Here is a 21,600-nt window from a genome sequence, read left to right as displayed (position 1 = left end):
GTTGTAGCGGCCGCCGCAAACCGCGCATGGTAGTTTTGCTTCTTTCACGCTTTGTAAAATAATTACCGATTTGTCAACCGGATAAACGATGAAAAGTGTGCTAATTTGAGCCAGTCTACGCAGTGCAAGCAAAAACGGGAGCTTGACAAATTCACTTCAGTGTCCCTTTAACTTCAAGGAACCTTACTAACGTAATAATTACAAATGAATTAACTATCAGCAGAGATTCAATCACACCACCCACCCTAAATGTACTTAAATCACACAGACAGGTTATCGTGCCCAATGTTGTTGAAACAAGGTGAGCCACGTCAACTGGAGAGTTCTGTGTGGAGGCAGGTGTAGAAATGACGCGTGGTGAGAGTGCGTTAATTCAAGAGACTAATTTTGCTCACTGTGATGGACACCTTCCTCCTCAAATGAAGCAAAAATTGCGCATTCATTCAGGAGATCTATTATTCTTACATGTGCACCTGGAACTAATGCCGACCCTCTGAGAACATGTGTCCAAAAATTGCTCGGCATTAGAATTGGGTACCAACCAAAGCCAGGATAAAAACTGTGTGCACTGACACTGAAGGGAAACTATGGTCACACATTTGTGAGGGAAAAAAAAAAAAAAAAAAAAGAGTCCAGCCTAGCACAGGTCCCAAAATGCAACTACAATTGGATAGAAGGCCATCATTTGTCAATGCGGGTGAAGGCAGCTACTCGACGTGTCAGTGAAGGTGCTTTCCTTTTGAGCAGAGTATGTGTGGTCATACTAGCCAGAGTTACCCAATATACACACAAGTGGCGAAACCCCCCAGGGGCTCCATGTATCAAAAAGCGGTCTGTGGTCAGCTCCCTGCACTGGGGGCGAACAGGGGCAACCTGATTCGCCTGCCATGTGTCTTGCTTGCAACGGCTGTCATGAGCCATCAAAGAAAAAGCCACAGAAACTTTAGTAGACCTTACCGAATAAGGTGTTTCCTAATTTGAAAAGCAGGTTTCCTTACTAAGTTGTGTTATCGAGTAAATGTTTAGGAGAGTTGAGTCTTCATTCCCTCAATGCAGCGCCAACAGACTTTGCCTTTATTTACTGCGAAGCAGAGGTGCTCCCACGGCCTGTGTTCTGAACCAGTTTAGCAGCTGGCATGTATTGACCTGCACGGGCATGGAGGGTGCAGGCCAGAGGGCATGGCCCCTCAGTAACACTGTCCAGTGTGCACCTTTATCTCAGGTAACCGAATTCCCAGTTCCATTACATTTCCCTAGATAAACTCCCTTTAGGAGGAAGGCGGCATACAGTACTCTGTGACAAGAGACTTCCAGCATCTATAAACAGTGCATTCTAGGTTGACCCTTGTACAAATCTGCTTTTCTTGTGTGTAGCTATGAAAACAAAAGTGCAAAAACTCCACCATAATTCAAGAAATACAGGGAAGAGCTTTCTCAGGAGCTATTTCCTACAAGAAATAACAGCTGTGCTTGTTGTTGTTGCCTTATGGACAGAGCAGCCCTTCCATCACCCTCAATTAAAAACAATTACTTGCCACAGGTTGTTTGCACTCAAAATGCACTTGGACATGAGCTGGTCTGACGCCTGGATGTCAAGCCACACTCCTGTTGCACTGCTATTTCACTGCACAGAGCTGAAGTTGGCAACCAGTGCCTGCCTTTCCTTCTGCTTCCCCAGTCCCATCACACTGTTGTTAGCCTAAACAATATTCCGCACAGCTGTTGTGGGCAGTCCAAAGTGGCCCAAAAAGGCATTCTTCATGAGATCTCCTCAACAGTAGCGGCGGCAGCAAGCCAGCAAACTACTAGGACTGGCATACGTTAGCCCAGCGCAGGCACTACCTCAACAATACCCTACGCGCCTCATCCTCACCATCTCCGGCCATGGTGTGGTTCCCCTCCCTTGTGGCAAACCACATTTGGCCAGGAACGCTTGCCTGCACTGTCGCCTATTCAGACCACAACTTCAGCACCGTGCTTCCTCAATGACAGCAACTCCAAACTCGTCCCCACCGCAGCAAGGGATGGCCCTGACTACCCCTGGTGATACTATTCCTTTCTGTAATAAGTACAAGCCTAGCACTTCCAGTGCAATGCAGAACATTAATAAAGCGTACTGGTACGCTGCGACCCACCGCTAACCCACTTAAAAGGTACCAAACCACCCTTCTTTACGAAAAGAATGCGCAGAATCGAGCTATGAGAACATTTTACTCTGGAGAACATGCCCTGGGCCCAAACTCAGGGCATGTGCACCGAAACCCACGATTTCTACCCTAGGTTGCCGAGACTGGACAGCTGTTTTAGCAGCTGCTCAAGCAGAACAGGAGGAGTGTTCCAAGCAAAGCAGTAGGTGGCACTGGGTGCACACGGGGGCACGGAACCCCGCCTCTCGCCCCCTCCAACGGCCGCCACTCACCCGGGGGCGGCCGTGTGGTGACCAGGGCGTCCAAGTTCACCAGGTTCGAATTGGGGCCCAGGAAGCTCTCGGGGGTTTTCCTCTTGCTAAGCTCCTCCTCCTCCCCACCGGGCAACACGTGCCGCAGCCCACCCAGGGCCAACGCATCCCCCACCGCCCCACTTGGCTCTGAAGGCCACCCATTGCACAGGGACACACGACGGACGGGTTCAGTCGGGACGACGCATTCATTGCCCACAATTTCACGTCAATGAAGAAATATAAAATATTAACCGTGATTTAGAACCAATTAGGAATAGAATGTTACCCGCAATTCACACCAACGAAGAAATATTTCCCGCAATTTCCCACCAACCAAAAATATCCACAATTTCACATGAATTAATTTTGTGGAAAAAAAAATATTTTATCGTGTTGACAAAGCAAAAAAATTTTTTGCATGGCACAGTGAGATTTGTTTGAAAATTTTCAGAATCAGATAACATTGCCAAGTATATAGCCAGTCAAAATCATCAATAAATGAAACACATTATCCCAAACACAGCAGTATGATTCAGTGGCAGAAGTTCGAGAAAAGCATCATTCAGGACGGGTTATTTTAGAAATGACAAAAAAAAAATACGGCGCACACAATTGTTACCCCATGCACACGGATTACAATTGACGAGATTTTCAAAAAACGAAAGCACATCACCACATTGTTGCCAGCATTCACCCAAGAACGACACGAGTGAGCGCCGCAGATTGATGATGCGGTGCGATCGCAGTTGCCGCAGCAAAGGCAGGTGTGGCGGCCGTCACAGGTGACCGAAGCCATTCACCGATACGACGAGATCGCAGAGGATGAGGTGTGGTCGGTAGACACAAATGATGGGAGGGGGTCGTGGGGGGGAGGGAGAGAAAAGAAACAAACACAAAACAAGCAGATCAGACGCAGGACACCACACGAGGCGCAACGCTTAGAGTTATTCTTGCAATGAAGCTGCCCCGTTCGCAAGCTGTGGCCGTGCCATCAGTGCGTGCTCCACAAATCACCACAGCTAGTGACTGCAATGTCACTTTGCAAGTAATTTACAGCTCCTTTCATTCATGCTTCTAGGCACATGTGACCACAAGAAGGCTGCCACAAATGTGGTGTTAATGTCAGGTATTCATCACTGCATTTAGTGCAGATGACTGTTACAGCCGGAACATTGAAAGGACGTCAAGCAAGACAGAAACAAGGACAAACATTTAGCACTCAGCGACACGTGTTTCAAGGTTATGCCTCACAACAAGCTTTTAGAGAGAACCAAAAGGGAGTTGCACAAACGATGTAAACTCACATTTGCAACTTCCACTGCACAAAGTAACAAGGGCAGGAAAGGACAGATGAGCCAATCTGTGTCGTCCCTTGTCGTTGTTACCTTGCGCAGTAAGATTTCCAAATGCGACCCTGTCCTAACTCGCTCAGCTGTCCTTGATACCAAAGTGTGCAGTGCCTATCAAGTCTGTCCCATGCAGACAATGTGCGGTGGTGTTCAAGACTACACTTGCTGCAGCTGAGATTTGCACATGGAGGAGGCGTGAGTCTGCAGAGCCCACATAAGGGAGAACTTTCCTTTTTGACAAACTTGCAAAACATAAGCCGGGAAATTCACCAGCTCAACAACAATTGCCTGGCGCCCAAGTTTCAACAAGGAAGGGGGGGAGAGAAGAAAGCATAAGAAAAAAAAGATGTCGACCTAGAGCCTTGGCAAACGCAAACCCTTTCGACACCAGAGGGGGAGGAGAGTGTGGCTGGGAAGTAAATGTGCAACTAACCGGAGATTGGGCTGGTGGCGGCCGACCTCTTGCTGAGCACGTCAAACTCGTCCAAGTCGTTGCCGTTGGTAGTGGCCGAGGATCTCCAGGGGTCCTGGCTGCTGCTGCTGGCCCACGGGTCCCCCCCGTGGTTGGCTGCCAGACACACGGAAAGGAGGGCACCACGGTCACGCCCAGGAGACAAGACCCGTGGAATCCCTCCTCCCTCAACTCAAAGAACATTCTTGAAGAGTGACTGTTAAGTGCAGAGCACTTTAGGGGCTCGCGTTGTGGTCGTAGGGATCGGGCGGCAAGTGGAGCCCAGCGTACCGTCATAGCGGCATCCCACAGAGGCTTTGAAAACCAAGCAATTTATATAGTCATAGTCATAGCTGTTCAAAACTCACGAGCCTCTGGCACTTGTCATACATATCTCCACTGTCTAGCGCAAAGAAAACTGCAGGTACATTTGAGGCAAAGTATACGTAACTAACCAGCAGGGCCCGTGTTCATGCAGCTAGGAATGCTCGTTGGGCTGGTTTTTACGGTGGTATGCAAAAAAAAAAAAGCGGCAGTGCAAGAAAAAAATGGTGCGTTTGAAACCGCGCAGTAAGGGGCCGGGGCAGCAACAGCACATGCGGGATGAAAAGCAAGCGCAAAAAAGAACAGAACTCCCGCTGGCGCAGTTTCAGGCGGAGGGCACGCAAGCACTGTGAAGGCGGGAAATTTGATTTGCATTGGACAAACTTCCATTCCATTCATCAAGAGAGGAGCGAGACAGGGCAGCCAACAAGAGCGCGATGGGTGGTAGCAGTGAGCGGATAACGGTGCTATACTCGGGTACAAGTTAAGAACAGCAACGGAAGTTGACGCTGTGCCTCATACTGTGCCTCATGCTCCGCACGACGCAAGTAGTGCGTTACTGGGAGTATCTTGTACATGATACGGGCAGTTTCAGTGATTTTTCGAATTTAATATGCTTACAAATTACTGCAGCGACGGCCAACAAACTACGTGAGAAAAGGCAGACGGCATCACGCATTCATAGCAGCCTCCTTTCAAAACGCGCGCACCCGCTGATATCCGGGTCTTTCGCTTAGGCGGAGTGATACCGTACACAAGCTATTGCCGTTCTTAACTTGTTCCCGAGTATACAGCCCATTATGGCGAATCCACATTGAGTGGACCGGCTTTACTTTTATAGTCTGCATGGCAACCTTGTGATGCGTGCACTACCATCACGCCATCCTTTGTGCATCCCAGTACTGTGCGGGGAACACCAGTGGGTGCTTCACTGGCACGTCGCAGGTCACAATGAGCAGGGGTGTCCATCTTCATTTATGGCGCAATAATGTTACAAGAGTGCGCACCAACAGACCTGAACTCTTTAAAGTCACATGTGATTGCTCTGCCTCCCTGTCAGGACTGCCACAAAATTCTGAACCCAACCCTCTAAAGCCCCTGCTAATTTCAAATTTCTGTGCCATTCCGCCATCCTGTGCCGTTCCAGGAAAATCTGTTACTGAACAGTGGCCTTATCGCAGTAATAATGCTTGGGATTGTGTGCCAGATTGCGGGAAGTGCACAGCTCGAAAGATGCATCAAAAATGTGCCCGCAACATCACCGTGGTTCGTCCTTGAGTGCAGAACGCAGTGCATGCGTGTACAATCGGGGTTCGTGAAGTGAACTTTTAGACCCATTGCGATATTATAAAATGCTGAGTTACTGCTTTGTTTCCCAGCGAGCTCATGAGCTTCGGGAATGGAACGATCTACTCACCAGAAGTTGCGGCATGCGCTGCATTGGCACGATGTGTTCAGGGAAGCTGCTGATAGCGGGATCGGTTGCTGTTGCACACGATTAATAGTAAATGGTCTAGGTGAGGTGAAAAAACTTTAATGGTAAACGTGAAATGGCTAAACATGGCAACGTTATTTAAATTACGATCGTGATGAACAAGCGCGTTGGGGATTGTAAGGGGAGGGGGGTGAATGATCCGTCACCTACCTTGCTTATAGAAACTTTTGCCATGGATCTATTGATTGATTGCAGGGTTTAACGCGCCGAAACAATGCAGGCGATGAGGCACGCCATAGTGGAGAGCTCCAGATTAATTTTCTGCGTTTTGCCTCTACCAGAAAAATGGCCACTGCGGCTGGGAATCGAACCCGCATCTCGTGCTCAGCAGCACAACGCCTTAGCCACTGAGCCACCGCGGCGGGTTTTGCCATGGATCTAAAACTCGTTCATACAATGGAGTCTGGGATTACAAGATATTTTCAGCCTTCACTGAATTAGCAACGATGCCCTAAGGTTGCAGTGTTTTACAGTTTGATAATTTTAATGGCACATTATGTTGGCAATGCTGCAAGCATGATTGTTTTGCCTCAACGAGAAGAGAATGGTATGCTAATGTTAATGTTAATGTTAATGTAATTGTGTAAAAAAAGTATATACTCTGCTTTCAAATGGCATCTAATGCTTGCGATGCCCTGATATAACCTTTTGATACTGAACAGCCCCATGTAATAAGCTGTAGCTTCAGCAAGGTTGACACCCAGAAATCAGCTGAGTCTGTTGGTACATTGACATAAAAAAAGACCATGCCTTACTCTTCATTTTGAGGAAAGCTATGCATTAGGAAGCAGTTTTGGAGCAGCGAAATCTCAAGTTTGGAGCAGAAGAACCTTTATTTGGAGCAGTTAACGACATTTATTATGTCACCTTATGTGCCTAAAAACCAAATTTTTGGCAAATCAAGGGGGGGGGGCTTTTTAATCGGTTTTGAACGTACATAACACTGAAACAGCCCTTCAATAATGTTTGTTCTACCAAAATATCACAAGGTACGAACTGCACTTCCTTTTTTACAAACCATTTTTAAGCTCTTAGGCTCTACGCATAGATAGTGTGGAGCACCGTTGAAAATATCCAATTGAAAAACTAGGCAATCGTAAGGCATTTTTTATTGTAAGGCATTTTTTTTTTATTGTTATTTTCGTAATCCCAGACTCGGCTTTAAGCACAAGTGTAGAGCTACGGCAAAAGTTGCGCAAAGCGAGGTGACAGTCGTCGCACCCCAACAGCTTTCCCATTTCAATCCCCAAGATGCACGTTCACTAGGATCGTAATTTGAGTAATGTTGGTACAGTGTAGACCATTTATAACGTAACCGCTTATAGTGCGGGACCGGATATAACGCGGGTTTTTGCGACCACCGGTTTGCCTCCCATAGAACTCAATGCATAAGCATACCGCTTAAGATGCGGTTGGCCGAAGCACAATACCGTTTATAGTGCGGTTTTTCGGCGGGTCTGCTTATCTACCGGCGCAGCTGAGGCATCATTTTAGGGTAGCAAAAGAAAAAGAAAGGATGAAATCGGCCATCTGATGCAGCGTGCACCCCTTGCCCCTCCTCTAACGTAGACACCCAAAGAAAAAAAAATAGGCACCCTTTAGTTCGTGCGTACCTGATAACCACAACTGTCCTTGCTTAATGCACCTCGGAAGATAGCGACAGACTCCCCATCCGCGCGCGGCAAGTTGATTTTATTTATCGTGAACCGCATGGTCCGTTTTCGCGCACGAATCGTTCACATGTATCGGCGTTGCGCGCGAGTTTTTTTTTTTTCGTGCTCGTGTCGGCGATTCCGCGCTCGCGGTGGCTTCTTCGCGTGGCAGTGGGAGGAGCCTGACGACTTGCACCAATGGGGAGACGCGTACCTAATGGCGGGAGATTCGAAGCGCTCCGCTCCGAGCCGGCTAGCCGCGCCAGAGCTGTTTAGGCTTACCACCGCGGTATTTTTTGATGGGCGCTTTCACAAGCAGCGTGGATGGCAGTTTATATTCCACTTTTCGCCCACATTATTAGCTCTTTTCTTGCATGAGCATCTTTGCTTGCGCCCCGTGCGGCATTTCAGCGATGGGTTAGAAGCGGTCGCTGGAACTTACTGGAACTGCCTGCACCGCTTCAAGGCCAGTGCCGACGCCATGTTGCCGCCTCTTACCGCGCCGCCCACACAACGCCAGTTGTATCCGCGCTGGCGTGCACTGCACGTTTTCGCGATACCAAATCTACCACGCGGTTCACGCTTTAGAACGTTGTTGCAGATAAGCCACCGCTCTTTCCCTTTCCGAACATTCGAGCCGCGCGAAGCCGAAGATTTCCACCACCAGTACGTTGCGCTGATAAGCTGCCGCCTTCGGCAAGGTGGGGTAAAAAAAAAAAAAAATCCCGCGGGCGTTTTTATCACGTCTTGCGGCGTCTGTTCATAGACGCTAAAAACGCAGCCATGGTCTTTCAAAACAAACACAACGGAAGTTAAAGCCGCGCTCGCCGTTTGTGAGACTGCGCTTTTGCCCTGCAGCAGCGGCTGATGTGAAACATAATACGAAATATAGACCGTGCCTTCGTTTTTAAGTGCTGTGCGTTTGAGTGATGATAAATATAGGTTGACTTGAGAGATAGGTGGCGATGTGGTTGAATTCGCGCGTGTTTTGGTTATAGTGCGGTACCGCTTATAGTGCGGATTTTTGCGGCTCCCGCGACATACGTTATAAGCGGTCTACACTGTATATTTAGCCACCTGCCTTTTGGCATTAAATTTCACTTCAGATGAACTACTATTACTAGCGTGCAATAATAGCCCGTCCCACTATCGGACACTGCTTGAACACTTTGCGGCGATGTAGCCTGCGCCGCCTCTTCTGCAGTGTCGACCGTCCCATTCCCGCCGCTCGCAAGCTCGCTGTCAACGGCACCAATAACTCAGCGTTTTATAACACCGCAATGAGTCCGAAATTTCACTTCAAGTACGCACCGCACCTCACACTCAAGGCCGAAACACAGCAAATTCGCGGGCACCGCGTTTTTACGGAACTCCTTTGGAGTGGCGCAACTACCCCTAACAGATCAAACAACTACATGTACCCACCCCAATAGCCAAAAACATGGTAGAAATCTTCGAAGAGTGCTCTGCCTGACCTAGAGTGAACTAGCCTGAACCATGAGCAACTGCTTCGCCCACCAGCCATGTTTTTCAATCTTATCCACACCAAGATGGCAGCACCCAGTGATGTCGTTTCGGAAATACGTCGCTCCAAAAATTGCAGTTTTTTATTCAACTTAAACAAGTTTTGTCGCCTCAGTAAACATAAGTATTTTTATACAGGACTTTGCAATGGTTTTCAACGGAAAAACTTTAAAAAGTACAGAATATAACATGTGCAACCCGACATTGTGACTTTCGCAAAAACTGTTTCGGGGACAATTTTATGCGGGTTTTTTAATTGACTGATCAATAAAACTTTTACAAACACCATCACCTCAGGGGTGCTGAAAAATTATGCCATTTTTCCCCACTGAAACTGACGGGAGCATTCAAATTTCACTCTCGGACTATTTCGGAGCAGTTTGGCGCAATTTTTCCAATTTTCAAGCTTTGGGAGCAGCCTGGCGCAGGAAAACAACGTTGTATCAAAACTGTGCAATATGCACAGCTGTCTCACCCCTGCATACATGACGTACGTACCCTAGTAGCCCATAGTAGACTTTTCAGTACACTAGGCGTAAAACTCGTGCTTCGGCCAGCAAAAGGCCTTTTTAAACCCTCCAAAAGAGTCAGGAAGGCATCCCAGATGCACCAAATCAAAGGGCAAAGGTCTATGAGGCTGTCCCTAAACAAGGACAGCAAGGACCATGCTACCAGTGCAGTTTCAAAATCATGAAGACTTTGTCAACTTTAAAAAAAGCCGTTTTCTCAAAACTGCATTTTATGAGCTCTTCGTTGCTCATGGAAAGGATAGTATGGCAACCACTAGGTGGATTTTCATTGTCTGTTTTATTTCAATCCTTGAAGAGTTCTGCAGGGCATGACATTCTCAGATTTTAATTTTACTTAGGGCCTACTTATTTCTTTATGTGATATTTATGCCTGAGTCAGTTGTTTTATACTGCATACGGGAGAAAATAATATTCTCTGCAAAAGAAATGAAGGGTGTAAAAGAATTCTAAGAATCATATCCTGTAATGTTCTTTTGACTACAACTGAAAAGTATTCAGAACTTCCTAGCATGTGTTATACCTTGCTAGGCTTTCCATGAGCAGGCAACACGTAAACCTGTGTAACGCCATAACTACTGAAGGTATTGTCATGAAATTTTAAATTTCACCATTTGGAGTGTTTTCCCATGTGCCTGCCAAATTTCATTACTCCGTTCCAAAAAAACAAAGTTCGCTTCAATCCCCACCTGCCCCCTTAATGGAGTTACAACACCCAGAGCTGTTCAAAAGGGAAGGGGGACACGACAACAGAATAGCGCACTTACAATTTTGCGTTCTCTGAACCATCACCCTAACTTGCCCATCCACATGAAACAAAACAAGCACTGCTTGTTTTTTTTTACTTTTAGGGTTTTTAAAAACAGCCCCTCCGAAAACTATGCAACTGAAACGCGCCAATTTGCGACAAAAAATCCTGCTGCGTGCAACGTCTGCCACACTCATTTCCCTCGTGGGAGAACGAACCCAGGGTGGTGCCAAGGACACCCCACGTACCAAGCTTGGCCGTGGGCGACTGCCAGGGGTCGTTGTTGGCCTCGCCGGTCGGGTTCGGACGGCTGCTCGTGGGCGAAGACCAGGGGTCAGAGGCCGCAGCCTGGTGGCAGAGAACACACGGGCAGCGCTGCAGTCAATGAACTACTGTGCGTGCATCCAGACAGCAAACGTACAACCATACTGCACACTGTGATTTGACTGAAAACCCAGCGTTTGAGACAGGAATGTCGGAAAGCGGAAGAATTGTCAATGTTTTGATACAGCCCATGTTTTAATACAGCAAAACCCTGAATTGTTATTTTTTTTAATGCATCTCATTGTTTATGTATCCCGTTCTAAACAAGTATCTCACAAATGGTCTTTTTCAAAGACATTTTTCTCAAAGCCCCTTGCAGCTTTCCGATTCCTGTGTTGGCCATTTAAAGGGACCCCCTGCAACACTCTTTGGGCGGTGCAAGTAAACCTGCGCGACGCTTAAATTACCTACACTGCCAGGAATACCCGAGCCAAATATTACACGTGCACGTGAAGTGGTGAGCGCGCAAATCGCTGTGAAAGACGCGAAAAAACCAACCGCGCTCTCTTCAATTTTCCTCATTATGCACCCCTGGCATGGCCTAAACGACGTCATTGTGGCCATGGCTGCCCTATCGGCTGTCGCTGGTCAACTTCACGGCTTATTTCTCGCATTTCCTGACACGATCCACCGTTGTCGGCTCTGTGTACCAACCTCTTCTATGCCTGAACCTGTACGCACAGTTCTGGCATTTCTTTTGTGTTTTGAGTGTGCGCGGAGTTTGAGTGACAAACTCAATACTCCCTTTTCAATGAGACCACTCGACAACAAACGTTTATTGCTTAAAAAACGCCCTACCATCCTAAGCAAGAACTTGCGAGCAGGCAGCCATGCCTGCATCATTTTTGTGGTACCAGACCGGAAATGGACCCCTCCACGTTGCGAAGAAAAGGAGAAAACTCCCTGGCCTGTGATATATCGAAGGCCGCCGAAGAGAATGCCGCGAGCTGCACAGCTTTCGTCGCGTTGTCGGCGGTCGAGTTGAGAGGGAACATTTATGCGCAACTTTGCATCATCCAGATGGCGGAACACAGGGTCCGTGGGCTCTTCAATATCCCCAGTTTAAAATCAGCAGTGTACCATCAAACAATGTGCTGCAGCCACTTACACAGAACACTGCCAGCCATGCAAGATTGGCAACACCAGAACAGAGTGTTCCTCCAATGCGTACAAAAGAGCAATTTTTGATGTGAAAGTTGATGCGAAAGGTCCCAGTGGTGCACAGAATGGAAAAAGCCAGCATCCCAAAAACGCTGCCTATGAATTCCCATTGGCTTGCCCCTTAGAAATCAAATGCACGACAACAGCTGTGGCCAATGCCTCCAGAGCATAGCAGGGAGAGGATGCGACATGCTGGATACCGAGGCTGCCACATCCTCCGTTTCAGTAGCTTCAACATCTACAGGTTCAAAGCACGCTATGTAATAGCAGCAATTCTCTGTCAAACAGTTGAGAGAGTGAAGAAATGCGGCAAAATGGGCCCAGAGAGCGGCAAAACCCAAGGAACATGTTAGGCCCCTCTAGCGCAACGACAGGGAAACCTCAACTGCACCAAGACATGCATGCACGAGCAGTCAGGAAGATGCCAGTGCCTTCCAAGAAGTGCTCAGGCCTCCCGATTTTCTTTTTTCTGCCTGATCAAACTAGGCGTCTCGAGACCTCCCACCATGCATGTACGTAGGGACCAAATTATCACCCTTATCACCATCCCTGTGACAACGTCCACTGCTGAGTGAGGGCCCCTCTCACAGACTTCCTGACTTTGCTGCACCTGTGAGTGACCTGGGTCTCTCCCTCTTTCAAAGGAACTGGTAAGTGCATGGCATGTGACAAACGGGGGACGGGGCATGTTTGTGACGGCCCCTGCAAAGAGGCCACCGTGCTCCTTCAAGGGCACAAGGCTGGGTCGCCCACTCGTAGTCACCGCTGTTCCTCCTGAGGAAATCCAGTGCGCACCCTGAGCCTTGCTACGCTAACTTCGGGCCTAGAACACGCACGCTAGTTCTTACACTGGCAAACAGCAGGTCGTCTCCCATTCAGCGAGGAGGCCACCGTAATGACACTGATACGTCGCGACATATGTACCAACAATCTAGCGTGGTGGGAGCTGCAAATGGGGGTATTTCCAAACACGCAGCTGCCGATCAAATGCCATCCCGAGGGGTATACAGCCCTGGGTGTAAGCGCTGTGACGGGGGACTCAGCACACATGGTGCGCACCTGGCCTAGCTTTGACGAGCCAGACAGGGGGAGTCCTCGCCACTCAACCAGGAAGAAGGTGCTCAATGCGTCGTTGCATTTCAAGGCATCCCGACCGACAGTTAGGGAGGACCATTGGGAGCCCAGGCAGAAGCCCCTAGCCCCATCATCAATCTGATGAGTGCAAATAGAGCCCCTTCTCTCTCTCCCCTTCCAGCCAGGCAAGAGAGACAGACGCCCACCTGTGCCCCATCGTAGACTGGCATGCCCCAGGGGTCCGTGCTGGCGGGTGGGTCGGCTCCGACGGGAACCCCTGCGGCCCCCGCGGCCCCGCCCAGGTTCAGGCCCAGCAGGTCGTCCAGGCCCGAGGCGGCGGCCTGGTGCGAGGGGCCCGCACCACCTGCCCCCGATGACGAGGACGCGCCGTTGTGCAGGGACGACGTGCTGCACACGCACGCACACGGGCAGGAAGGGCAGAGGGAACTTCAGTGCGGGGTTCAAGCGCAACCCAGGCTTCACTGCAACACAGTTTAAGCTAAGGTTGCCTCGGGCTTCCTTGCGTGTACCAAAAGACTGCGTGCCTGAAAAGGCCTCCATTTAGCCCGTCAGAACTTCAGCCAGACTGGTGTCTGCTGAACCTGGAGAAGGAAGGCTGAGGGAATGTTCCAGTCCAACAGCCAATGGGACTTAAGTGACACTTTTCACACAGCACATCCTTCCAGGTGCCTCATCCCACAGGGTTCCAAGTAATGCAGTTTGAAGTACTTCGAGTCACAAAAGACACGTTCTACAATGAGCGTCCACTGGAAGGAAGCACCACTCTGTACACTGAGGTAACAACAGTGGAGACCGAACTCTACAACGGTCAATCTCCTGGACCCTATCTGCATCCCATCTAGCCTTGTACTGCAACAGTGACTCCTGCCCTGGGTCCTTTGATCTGTACAGTTCATCCCACACTATGCAGTGCATTCAGTCAGGAGTAAAACTTCACCCACCACAACAGCTAGGTAAATGTTCACAAAATTCTTCACCTCATGGCAGCATAAAATCTTAATAAGCCCTTTAGGTGCCCTGTTTTCCTGCATCATCACTAATCACCACTATTTTTAATAAAAGCATAATGATCCCTCCAATGTACCGGCCTGCTTAGTTCCAAATTTTTCAAGTTCAGTTACGTCACAAATTTTACCCCCTACCAGAGAAACACCACCTAAGCAGGATAGAATAGCCATGCTGTCTTTTGTACTTTTCATGCAAGAAATGTCCTGCAGATTTCAGACCATGACCACTCCTTTATTTTCAAACAACCGACATTCTCTCAAAGGCCTTCCAGCGTAAATGTAAGGGTGACAAGCTTTTGGCAGTTCCGCTGTATAACTGAAACCCGGAAACCTCCTCCAACAGACCCGTTGCAGAAAAGGTGCGGATGACTCTCCTCATTCAGTGCTTTTCAAGGCAGTGGTCATAGACTACTCCACATGTGACACGCAACTGCTGCGTCACACAAGAGATGCCCACCTTGCAGCAAAGCAACCACAATGGTTAGCAAGCATGTGTACGGTGGGGATCTGCTGATGGGAAACATACCGTACTTACCCGATTCTAACGCGCACCTTTTTTCCGCAAAAATAGGCCGAAAAATCGCATGCACGTTAGAATCGGATACGAAACCGAAACTGCCGAAATAGCTGAAATTTTGTTCCACCCATCGCCATCTCAAGATGGCGCCAAAGCTTTTAGCAACAATTTTTCGGATCTAGGCGCCTAGGCTTTTATTTCAGCGTTCACACAAATCGTCAAATTATTCCACTTGCGCACTTGATAACAGCAATGGCAGCAGCGGCAATCAAGGTGCGCCGCTTCCGCGGCTTACGAGCAGCTCCCACGCATTCACAACGAGCGGTTGGCTGAAGCGTGCGCCTCTGTTGAAGCTCGCGGGATGGGCGTGTGAGGCGTGGGCCACAATCCCATCGAACATGGTTGAATGTTCGTTCAGAAGTGTGGTATCGCGAACGCGCTTGACGGCACCGATGACGAGATGTTGCGGCCAGCGGAACGCGACAAGGAGCTCTCAGAGAGCGACGAGGAGTGAGACGAGCGAGATTACTTTGGGAAATAAATCGCCCGTTTCTCTCGCATTTGTTTTTCTTGCTCAAAATTCCTTGCGTGTTACAATCGGAGGTGCAAGTTTTTTCATTTTTTTTTTTTTTGCCTGGAAAATCGGAGGCGCGTTAGAATCGGGTAATTATGGTACTACCAATGAATTCCGAATAGCTACAGCACTACACTGCTCCAATTGGACACAACACAGGCTTGAGCTACCGACGGCGTAGCAACCTCAGCTATGAGCAAGCAGGCTTGAAAGCCCGGGAACACTGCAAGGTCACAGTAGCGAGAACAGACAGTCGTATTTCAGCGCATCTGATGTGAGTGCATTGGCACTGTTTACGTAGGACCCCCCCCCCTGCAGCTTGGGGCACGATGTTGCCTTGCTTCGTCTACCTAATTCAATCAGACGAATGCCTCTTTCTGTGTGTATGTGGTTAGATGAAACTAAATGAAGCATTCTTGTTGCAATCAGATGTGAAACCAGATCCCCTGACACAACAGCCCATACCACCCCTCTCAGCTTTTGATCAGAGCAAACAATGTGCCACAATAGGATATGTGTCACTAGGAGCAAATGAACTATGTTGTTGTCTCTAGCTCAGGTGGAAAAAAATAAAGCCCAGTGAGCAGCTACACTTTTTTCTTTTTTGCAGGTAGGAGGTAAGTGTAGCCCTTGTGAAACAAGAGGTAGCCTTTGTGGCTAGTTTTGAATGAGTACCATTGGGTATTGGAATCTTTACTCTTATTCTTCCATTATTCATGGCATACGGAGTGAATTCTCAGTGTGAATACTTAAAATGCATTCTTTTAAGCCTAACCCTGACAGCAGCACTTTTTAAAGAGTGGTGCTATTGGAGAGAAACTGAATGCTGACCTTGTTACCCATCACCCTACACCCTTTTTGTCTATTTCTATTTTTGTAAGGCATAGCAAATTTTTACAAGTAAATCGAGCAAGTCCGAACTGCACTCACCACAAGTGGCCATTGAAGCCACAAGTGGTGGTACAATGCACTTTCTTTACGATTAGTGAAAAGAGGCATTTTCTGTGTGACATTGCTGGCCCACCTTTTTGCGCTGAAATCAAGTCACAGCTGAGAAGTATGAATAAATTTCTGGCACCACTTTGGCATGTTTACAGAAGCAAAGAAGCAAACAGAAAGAGCCTGCCCTCTTGTTTTGGGAAGCAAAACAAGGAAGCTTACCTGGGCTGAAACGCAGCGGACACAAGCTCCAGCGCAAGGATTACGTTATGACAAGAGAATGCAAAGGCTGGCAGAGAGAAAAAAGCATGAGCCGTGCTTGCTTCAGAAGGAGCTTGAACAGAGGTTTGTGCTTACAGTTCCGGGTGCTGAAGGGAGCATTGCATGCGCATTTCAAGCGAGAAGCTGCAGAATCAAACAAAGCAAGAAATTTCACCACAACATTAGAATGCTGCAGCAGGGCAAGCGGCTCCAATGTTAGACATTTTGCACCGCTTCTTCCCAAATCAGCGAGTACGCGATGAGTGATACCCACTCCTAATCTCTCATTATCTTTGCAAAATATTTCCAGCCAATTTCCAACCCTATTTTGGTTGAGATATCCACAAGTGTTATCGGGGAACACCTGCTTGGTATTATACAGTACGGTGCTTTGGAAGAGCCTCAAAACCCAGCAGGCATTCCCAGAAACTGTGGTGAGCCCCCAATTGTACTGGTATTTGTGGCCTCCTTTCCAGAACATGCTTCTTCAATGGGCACGGAAATAAATGGCGCCCAGACAACCAAGGCACCATACTGCAATGACTAGGGCAGTGTCAAGCATTTGCGGCATCACAAACGGATACAGTGGCCTCCTTCAGGCCGTTCAGAGATGCCGCAAAAGTTTACATGAACGTGAATGCTCGCAACCCCTTCAGGTGTTGGTGCATGATGCAAGATCCCTGCTAGGCAGACTCCCTTGTTCCGTCCCCTGTCGTTTGCTCTTGCCTAGCCCGTGACGCTGAGGGCTGCAAGCCTTTGCAAACCGAAATCAGCCCCAAAAAGAGCGATGCCAAAAACGTGACACAAACATAAGTGCCCGAACACAAGGCATGTGTTGCACACAAAAAAGTGCACTTCCAAAAGCCAAAAAATTAATCCTCTCTTAAGTGCACCTTTAAATTTGGACACTAAGGGCTAAATGACCTATAAACTGAAGTCACAGTATTCACAGCTGTTTCAGCTTCCGTTCAATGGCAAACAATGCTTTGTCCAGAAATAAATGGTTCAAGCTGTCACTCCCCCTCTCTCTCGTTTCCCTTTTACTTTACATCATACCAAAGACCAAGTCACACATCCTGAAGAGGGACTGAAGTCACTAACCACCCCCACGATAATAAGCAGGAGAAACTACACTCCTGCAAATTTTCCAGCGTGGCGGCCGACGGCCAGTCACATCCTTTAGCCAAGTGCACCAGTAACAGTGGCGTAGCCAGGGGGGGGGGGGGGGGTTTGGGGAGTTCAAACCTCCCACGAAATTTTCACTGCAGCCCCCCCCCCCCCCCCCCCCCCCCCCTCCTTTTTTAAAGGACCATATTCTGCACACAGCGCCGCACATAGTGCCTCCTTTTCACCAAAAATTATGAATGACGGTGATTTTTCTTGCAACTTTCAAGATCTCGATCAAGGTTTCGGTTCTAGTCGCTGTTGTGATCTCCTGGTTTGTCTAGTTTGCCTTACCCATGCGGGTTCCTCTATTCGTCTGTTGCAAGCTCCAGTGGCGTAGCCGAAGGGGGGGGGGGGGGGGGGGGGGGGGGGGGGGGGGGCTGACCAGAGGGGGCTGACCTCCCCCCCCCCCCCTTTCCCGTTCCCCCGCCCCTCCGGCCGGCCTGTTATGCCTGGTACGTCGCCTGTGAACAAAGGCACATATCCTTCGGATGTGCCACTATTAGGCATTCACGACCCAATGCCTGTCCTAACGCATTGGTGCTAACACAAAACGAAGCGCCCGAGTCAGGATACCGTATTTACACGATTGTAAGTCAACTCGAATGTAGGTCGACCCCAAACAATCGCATCTCTAAAAAAAAAAAAAGAATGCGAACGCCGCCTAGAAAATCGTATCACAAAGAGAAGCGCTTCCGTCAACCCACACGGCGGCTCTACCATCAATGATCGATGCTCCGACAAGAGCGGTGCACTCGCGGTATGCGCAGTAGATGTCAAAAAAGAAAAGCTTTTGTATAAGTACCCGGAATAACCATGCGCTGTGTGTTGAGGAAGAACACATTCGCTGCGAGATGACAACCATCAAAGCAACCAGCAGCAGCCACTGCCGCGCGATACCAAAACAAACATGGCGGCTGACGGAAGCGGCCGCACGCGATTTACTTTTGAGCGACTAAGCTCCCACCATCGCATTCGGAAGTGTACTGAACAATGTGATATTGGGCTACGTTAGCGCATTGAATCAAGGGATTCGCTAATACTCATTTTGCTTGTTAGAGACGAATAAAACGCTTCTTGACGCATTTTTGCATGCGATTCATGTGCGTTGGCGTTGCGCGGGCGACTTTTGCTTCTACTGCTTTTAAGAGGCGTGATAAACGCGGCAGTGGGAAGAGCCTGACGACGTGCCCCAATGGGGAGACGCGCTCTTCATGGCGGCAGTTTGAAAGCGCTCGGGACAGCCGGCTGACGCCGCCGTAGATGTTTAGGCTTACCACGGTGGCGGATATTTGATTGGCGCTTTCCCTGGCGACGCGGATGATGCTTTATAGTGTCGTCTTCGACCACATTATCAGCTCCTTTCCTGCACAAACGTCTTCATTTGTGCCATCAGTGGTATCTTAAAGAGCAGTTAGAAGCGATTGCTGGAGCTGCGTGCACCTCTTTGCGGCTGGTGACGCCGCCATGTTGCTGCCACCGATCGCGTAGCACGCAGCATGCGGGTGGTATTCGCGGCAGTGTCAGCACGGCGCATTTTCACAAGCAGAAAACGTCCCATGTGGTTCACACTTTAGACCATAACCATGGGAACGAGGTTGCAAAGCTGGGGTCCCCACCTCGTAGCACCCCCGATTTCTCGTTTCTCTTGCCGTTACTAGCGGTACACGGTTCGATTTCGAATTCCAAGTCGATCCCCCAACATTGGATTGTCAAATTTGAAAAAAAAGGGTTGACCTACAATCGTGTAAATACGGTAATCCGCCTCTTTCATTGCGGTGTGCTGCCACCTAGCGTGCCTAGCGGAAGTTGAAGCTGTAGGGTTTGCCGGCGTTTCCTCCGGCTGCGTTCTCGTTGTATGCACGGCAATCCCACATTACGGCGAGGAGCAGCCGAAGTTTTTCTTCTGTGTCGGTGTTATAACGCCTTAAGATGACAGCCCCTGTTCATCACATATTACCAGGCGGCTTCTTACCACTGAATGAGGGCTGGCAGAGAAATCTCGGACAGATCCGTGTGCCGTCCGAGTAGCAGAGCGAGCAGTACTTGGAGTCGTCTGGCATGAAGTGCGATCGCCAGCTCAACAAAGGCCGGCAGTTCGCAAAATGCCTTTAAGCGCTGGACACATGTACGATTGGTACACGCGATTCGCATGCGACTGATCGTTACGACTGATCGTTACGACTGTCGCCACGACTAGTCGTACGCGTGAATTTGAGACGGCCCGATGCGCACGTGAGATGCGTCGTCGGCGCCGCTCAGCCCACTGTTTTTGCTCCATGGTCAACTACGATGATCGCTGAGCTGAATTTGTAGATTCTGCGCGTTTGTTCGCAAGAAATGGATAAAGCAAGCAATCGTTTCTGCCTTCGGAAACAGTCCGCGCACACGCCGGCCGCGCCTACCAGCTCGGCACACTCAACGGCTCGAACCGGCGTAGACCACGGTAGCAACCGCGCTTGTCGCTGCTCTTTTGAATCAATCTGATCGCTAAAAAGTTCCACATGCAAGAAAGTAGGTGTTAGTGTGGTGAAAAATTGTGCTAGGGATTACTGTCAGGGCTTATTTTAAAAGCGGCGATCAGATATATCTGCCGCGATGCAAACCTACGCTGACCGGTCGCCGCGGCGCACGGTGCGCCGAGCGGCCGAGAGATGGCGATACCTGCGCGGAAGCATCGAAACAGGCTACGCAGATGTCTTGGTCACCGATCGCTCGAACGGCAGTTATAACTTAAATAGAGTTCCACATGCGAGAAAGGGGATGATAGTGTAGTGAAAAGTTGTGTTGCGGATTGTCATTCGCAGTTGCACAGATAGCAGCGATCAAATATCCGCCAGGATACTAAGCCTAAAGTTCCCATCACCCGAACCGACGCGAGCGACGCAAGCCGCCGTAGCCGATCGCGTGCGGCCGACGGGAAGCGATAGAAGCCGACACGGTTCCCTTTTCGGCACTCCGAGTTACAGCGGAACGCAGCACAAGTTGTGGGCATTGTTCCGCGCACAACGAGCACACACAAAAAATCAAACGATGTAAATACAACCACGACCCCTTCCCGCTTGTGCGGGAGTTGTGGGGAATGTCGTCTGCTGCCCCTACTGGACTGCTTAGGGACTTGGCCGCTAGGGGATTGCGCATGCGCAGTGGGGTTGTGAAAGAGGCGGATTGCATCGGAGGGGTGCAGCTCCAAAAGCGATGGGGCCCTCAGGTAAGCTAAGCCCGCGTTGTGCCCCTTTGTGTGTGGCATGTCGCCACGCGGAGAATAATTGGCCGGCCGAGTCATTCTCAGCAGAGGAGGTTGACTCGTCACGGTATAACCGGGGAAGTAAGGAGTGGTCCGCACTGACTGGTGGCGGAAAAAAAAAAAGAGACCGCCCGCCATTGATGGGTGAAGACTTGTACGATAAAGGGCCGAAAGGGAAAAGACGATCTTGGTATGTGTAAACAGAACCACGTGCAAGCGGCGGTGGCAGACAGTTAACTGAAGAAAGCGATGGGTTTGCGTATTGGGCGAAACGTGCGCTTTAGTTGGATGACTGTCGTGGTTGGGCAGAGGGCCTTTGTGGGTGAGGCGCATAGCAAAGTATGCCCCTCTTTTGGGCGTCACCCCTTCATTCTTTTTCACGTTTCTGTGGAGCCCGAGCGGGTGTTGGCGTGGGATAATTGAATGGGCACAGCTTGCGCGTACTGCGTGTCCCCTTCAGGAAGCGGTGTTGCAGACAGTCACTTTTTCCTCCGCGATTAGGCAGATCTGTTCGACGGTATTTTTCGCTAACCTACGAAACTGGGGAACAGGGAGTTGACAAAAAGGGCATGCTGCGGCTTGCCGAGCGAGTTCCAGACTTTATCCTACACGTGAAGGCTCGACGGTCACCAGCCCTGCCTTAGGCAGATGGCGCTCACGACAGTAACAAATGCCCGATGGCCATCTTCGACCTCGGTCACAACAAAAGCCCCTCCATTGCGTCCACAGCCGCTGTTTGCAGACATGACAGAACGCCGACATGACAGAACAGCGATGACAGAAACGCCAACATGACAGAAC

General features: G+C 49.4%; 1 protein-coding gene across 4 annotated transcripts in view; it reads right to left on the bottom strand.

The window, feature by feature from the left end:
* Positions 1-21,600, bottom strand: part of LOC144137774 (epsin-2-like) — a 48,486-nt gene that overhangs the window by 4,858 nt on the left and 22,028 nt on the right. For 3 of the 4 annotated variants that reach the window (XM_077669744.1, XM_077669746.1, XM_077669745.1), the window contains exons 6-9: positions 13,276-13,477; positions 10,759-10,858; positions 4,223-4,357; positions 2,420-2,587 (exon numbers count right to left, since the gene is read on the bottom strand). In XM_077669744.1, the coding sequence (XP_077525870.1) occupies positions 2,420-2,587; positions 4,223-4,357; positions 10,759-10,858; positions 13,276-13,477 (605 nt within the window). The remainder of the gene's footprint in view (positions 1-2,419; positions 2,588-4,222; positions 4,358-10,758; positions 10,859-13,275; positions 13,478-21,600) is intronic. The other variant, XM_077669747.1, reaches the window with a different exon arrangement.

Source organism: Haemaphysalis longicornis, unplaced genomic scaffold (genome assembly GCF_048455015.1).
Source record: "Haemaphysalis longicornis isolate Haplotype H1 unplaced genomic scaffold, Haemaphysalis longicornis Haplotype H1 scaffold_5, whole genome shotgun sequence".
Classification (NCBI taxonomy): domain Eukaryota; kingdom Metazoa; phylum Arthropoda; class Arachnida; order Ixodida; family Ixodidae; genus Haemaphysalis; species Haemaphysalis longicornis.
Note: the sequence above shows the minus strand (reverse complement) of the source record. Positions and strands in the feature narration are given on the sequence as shown.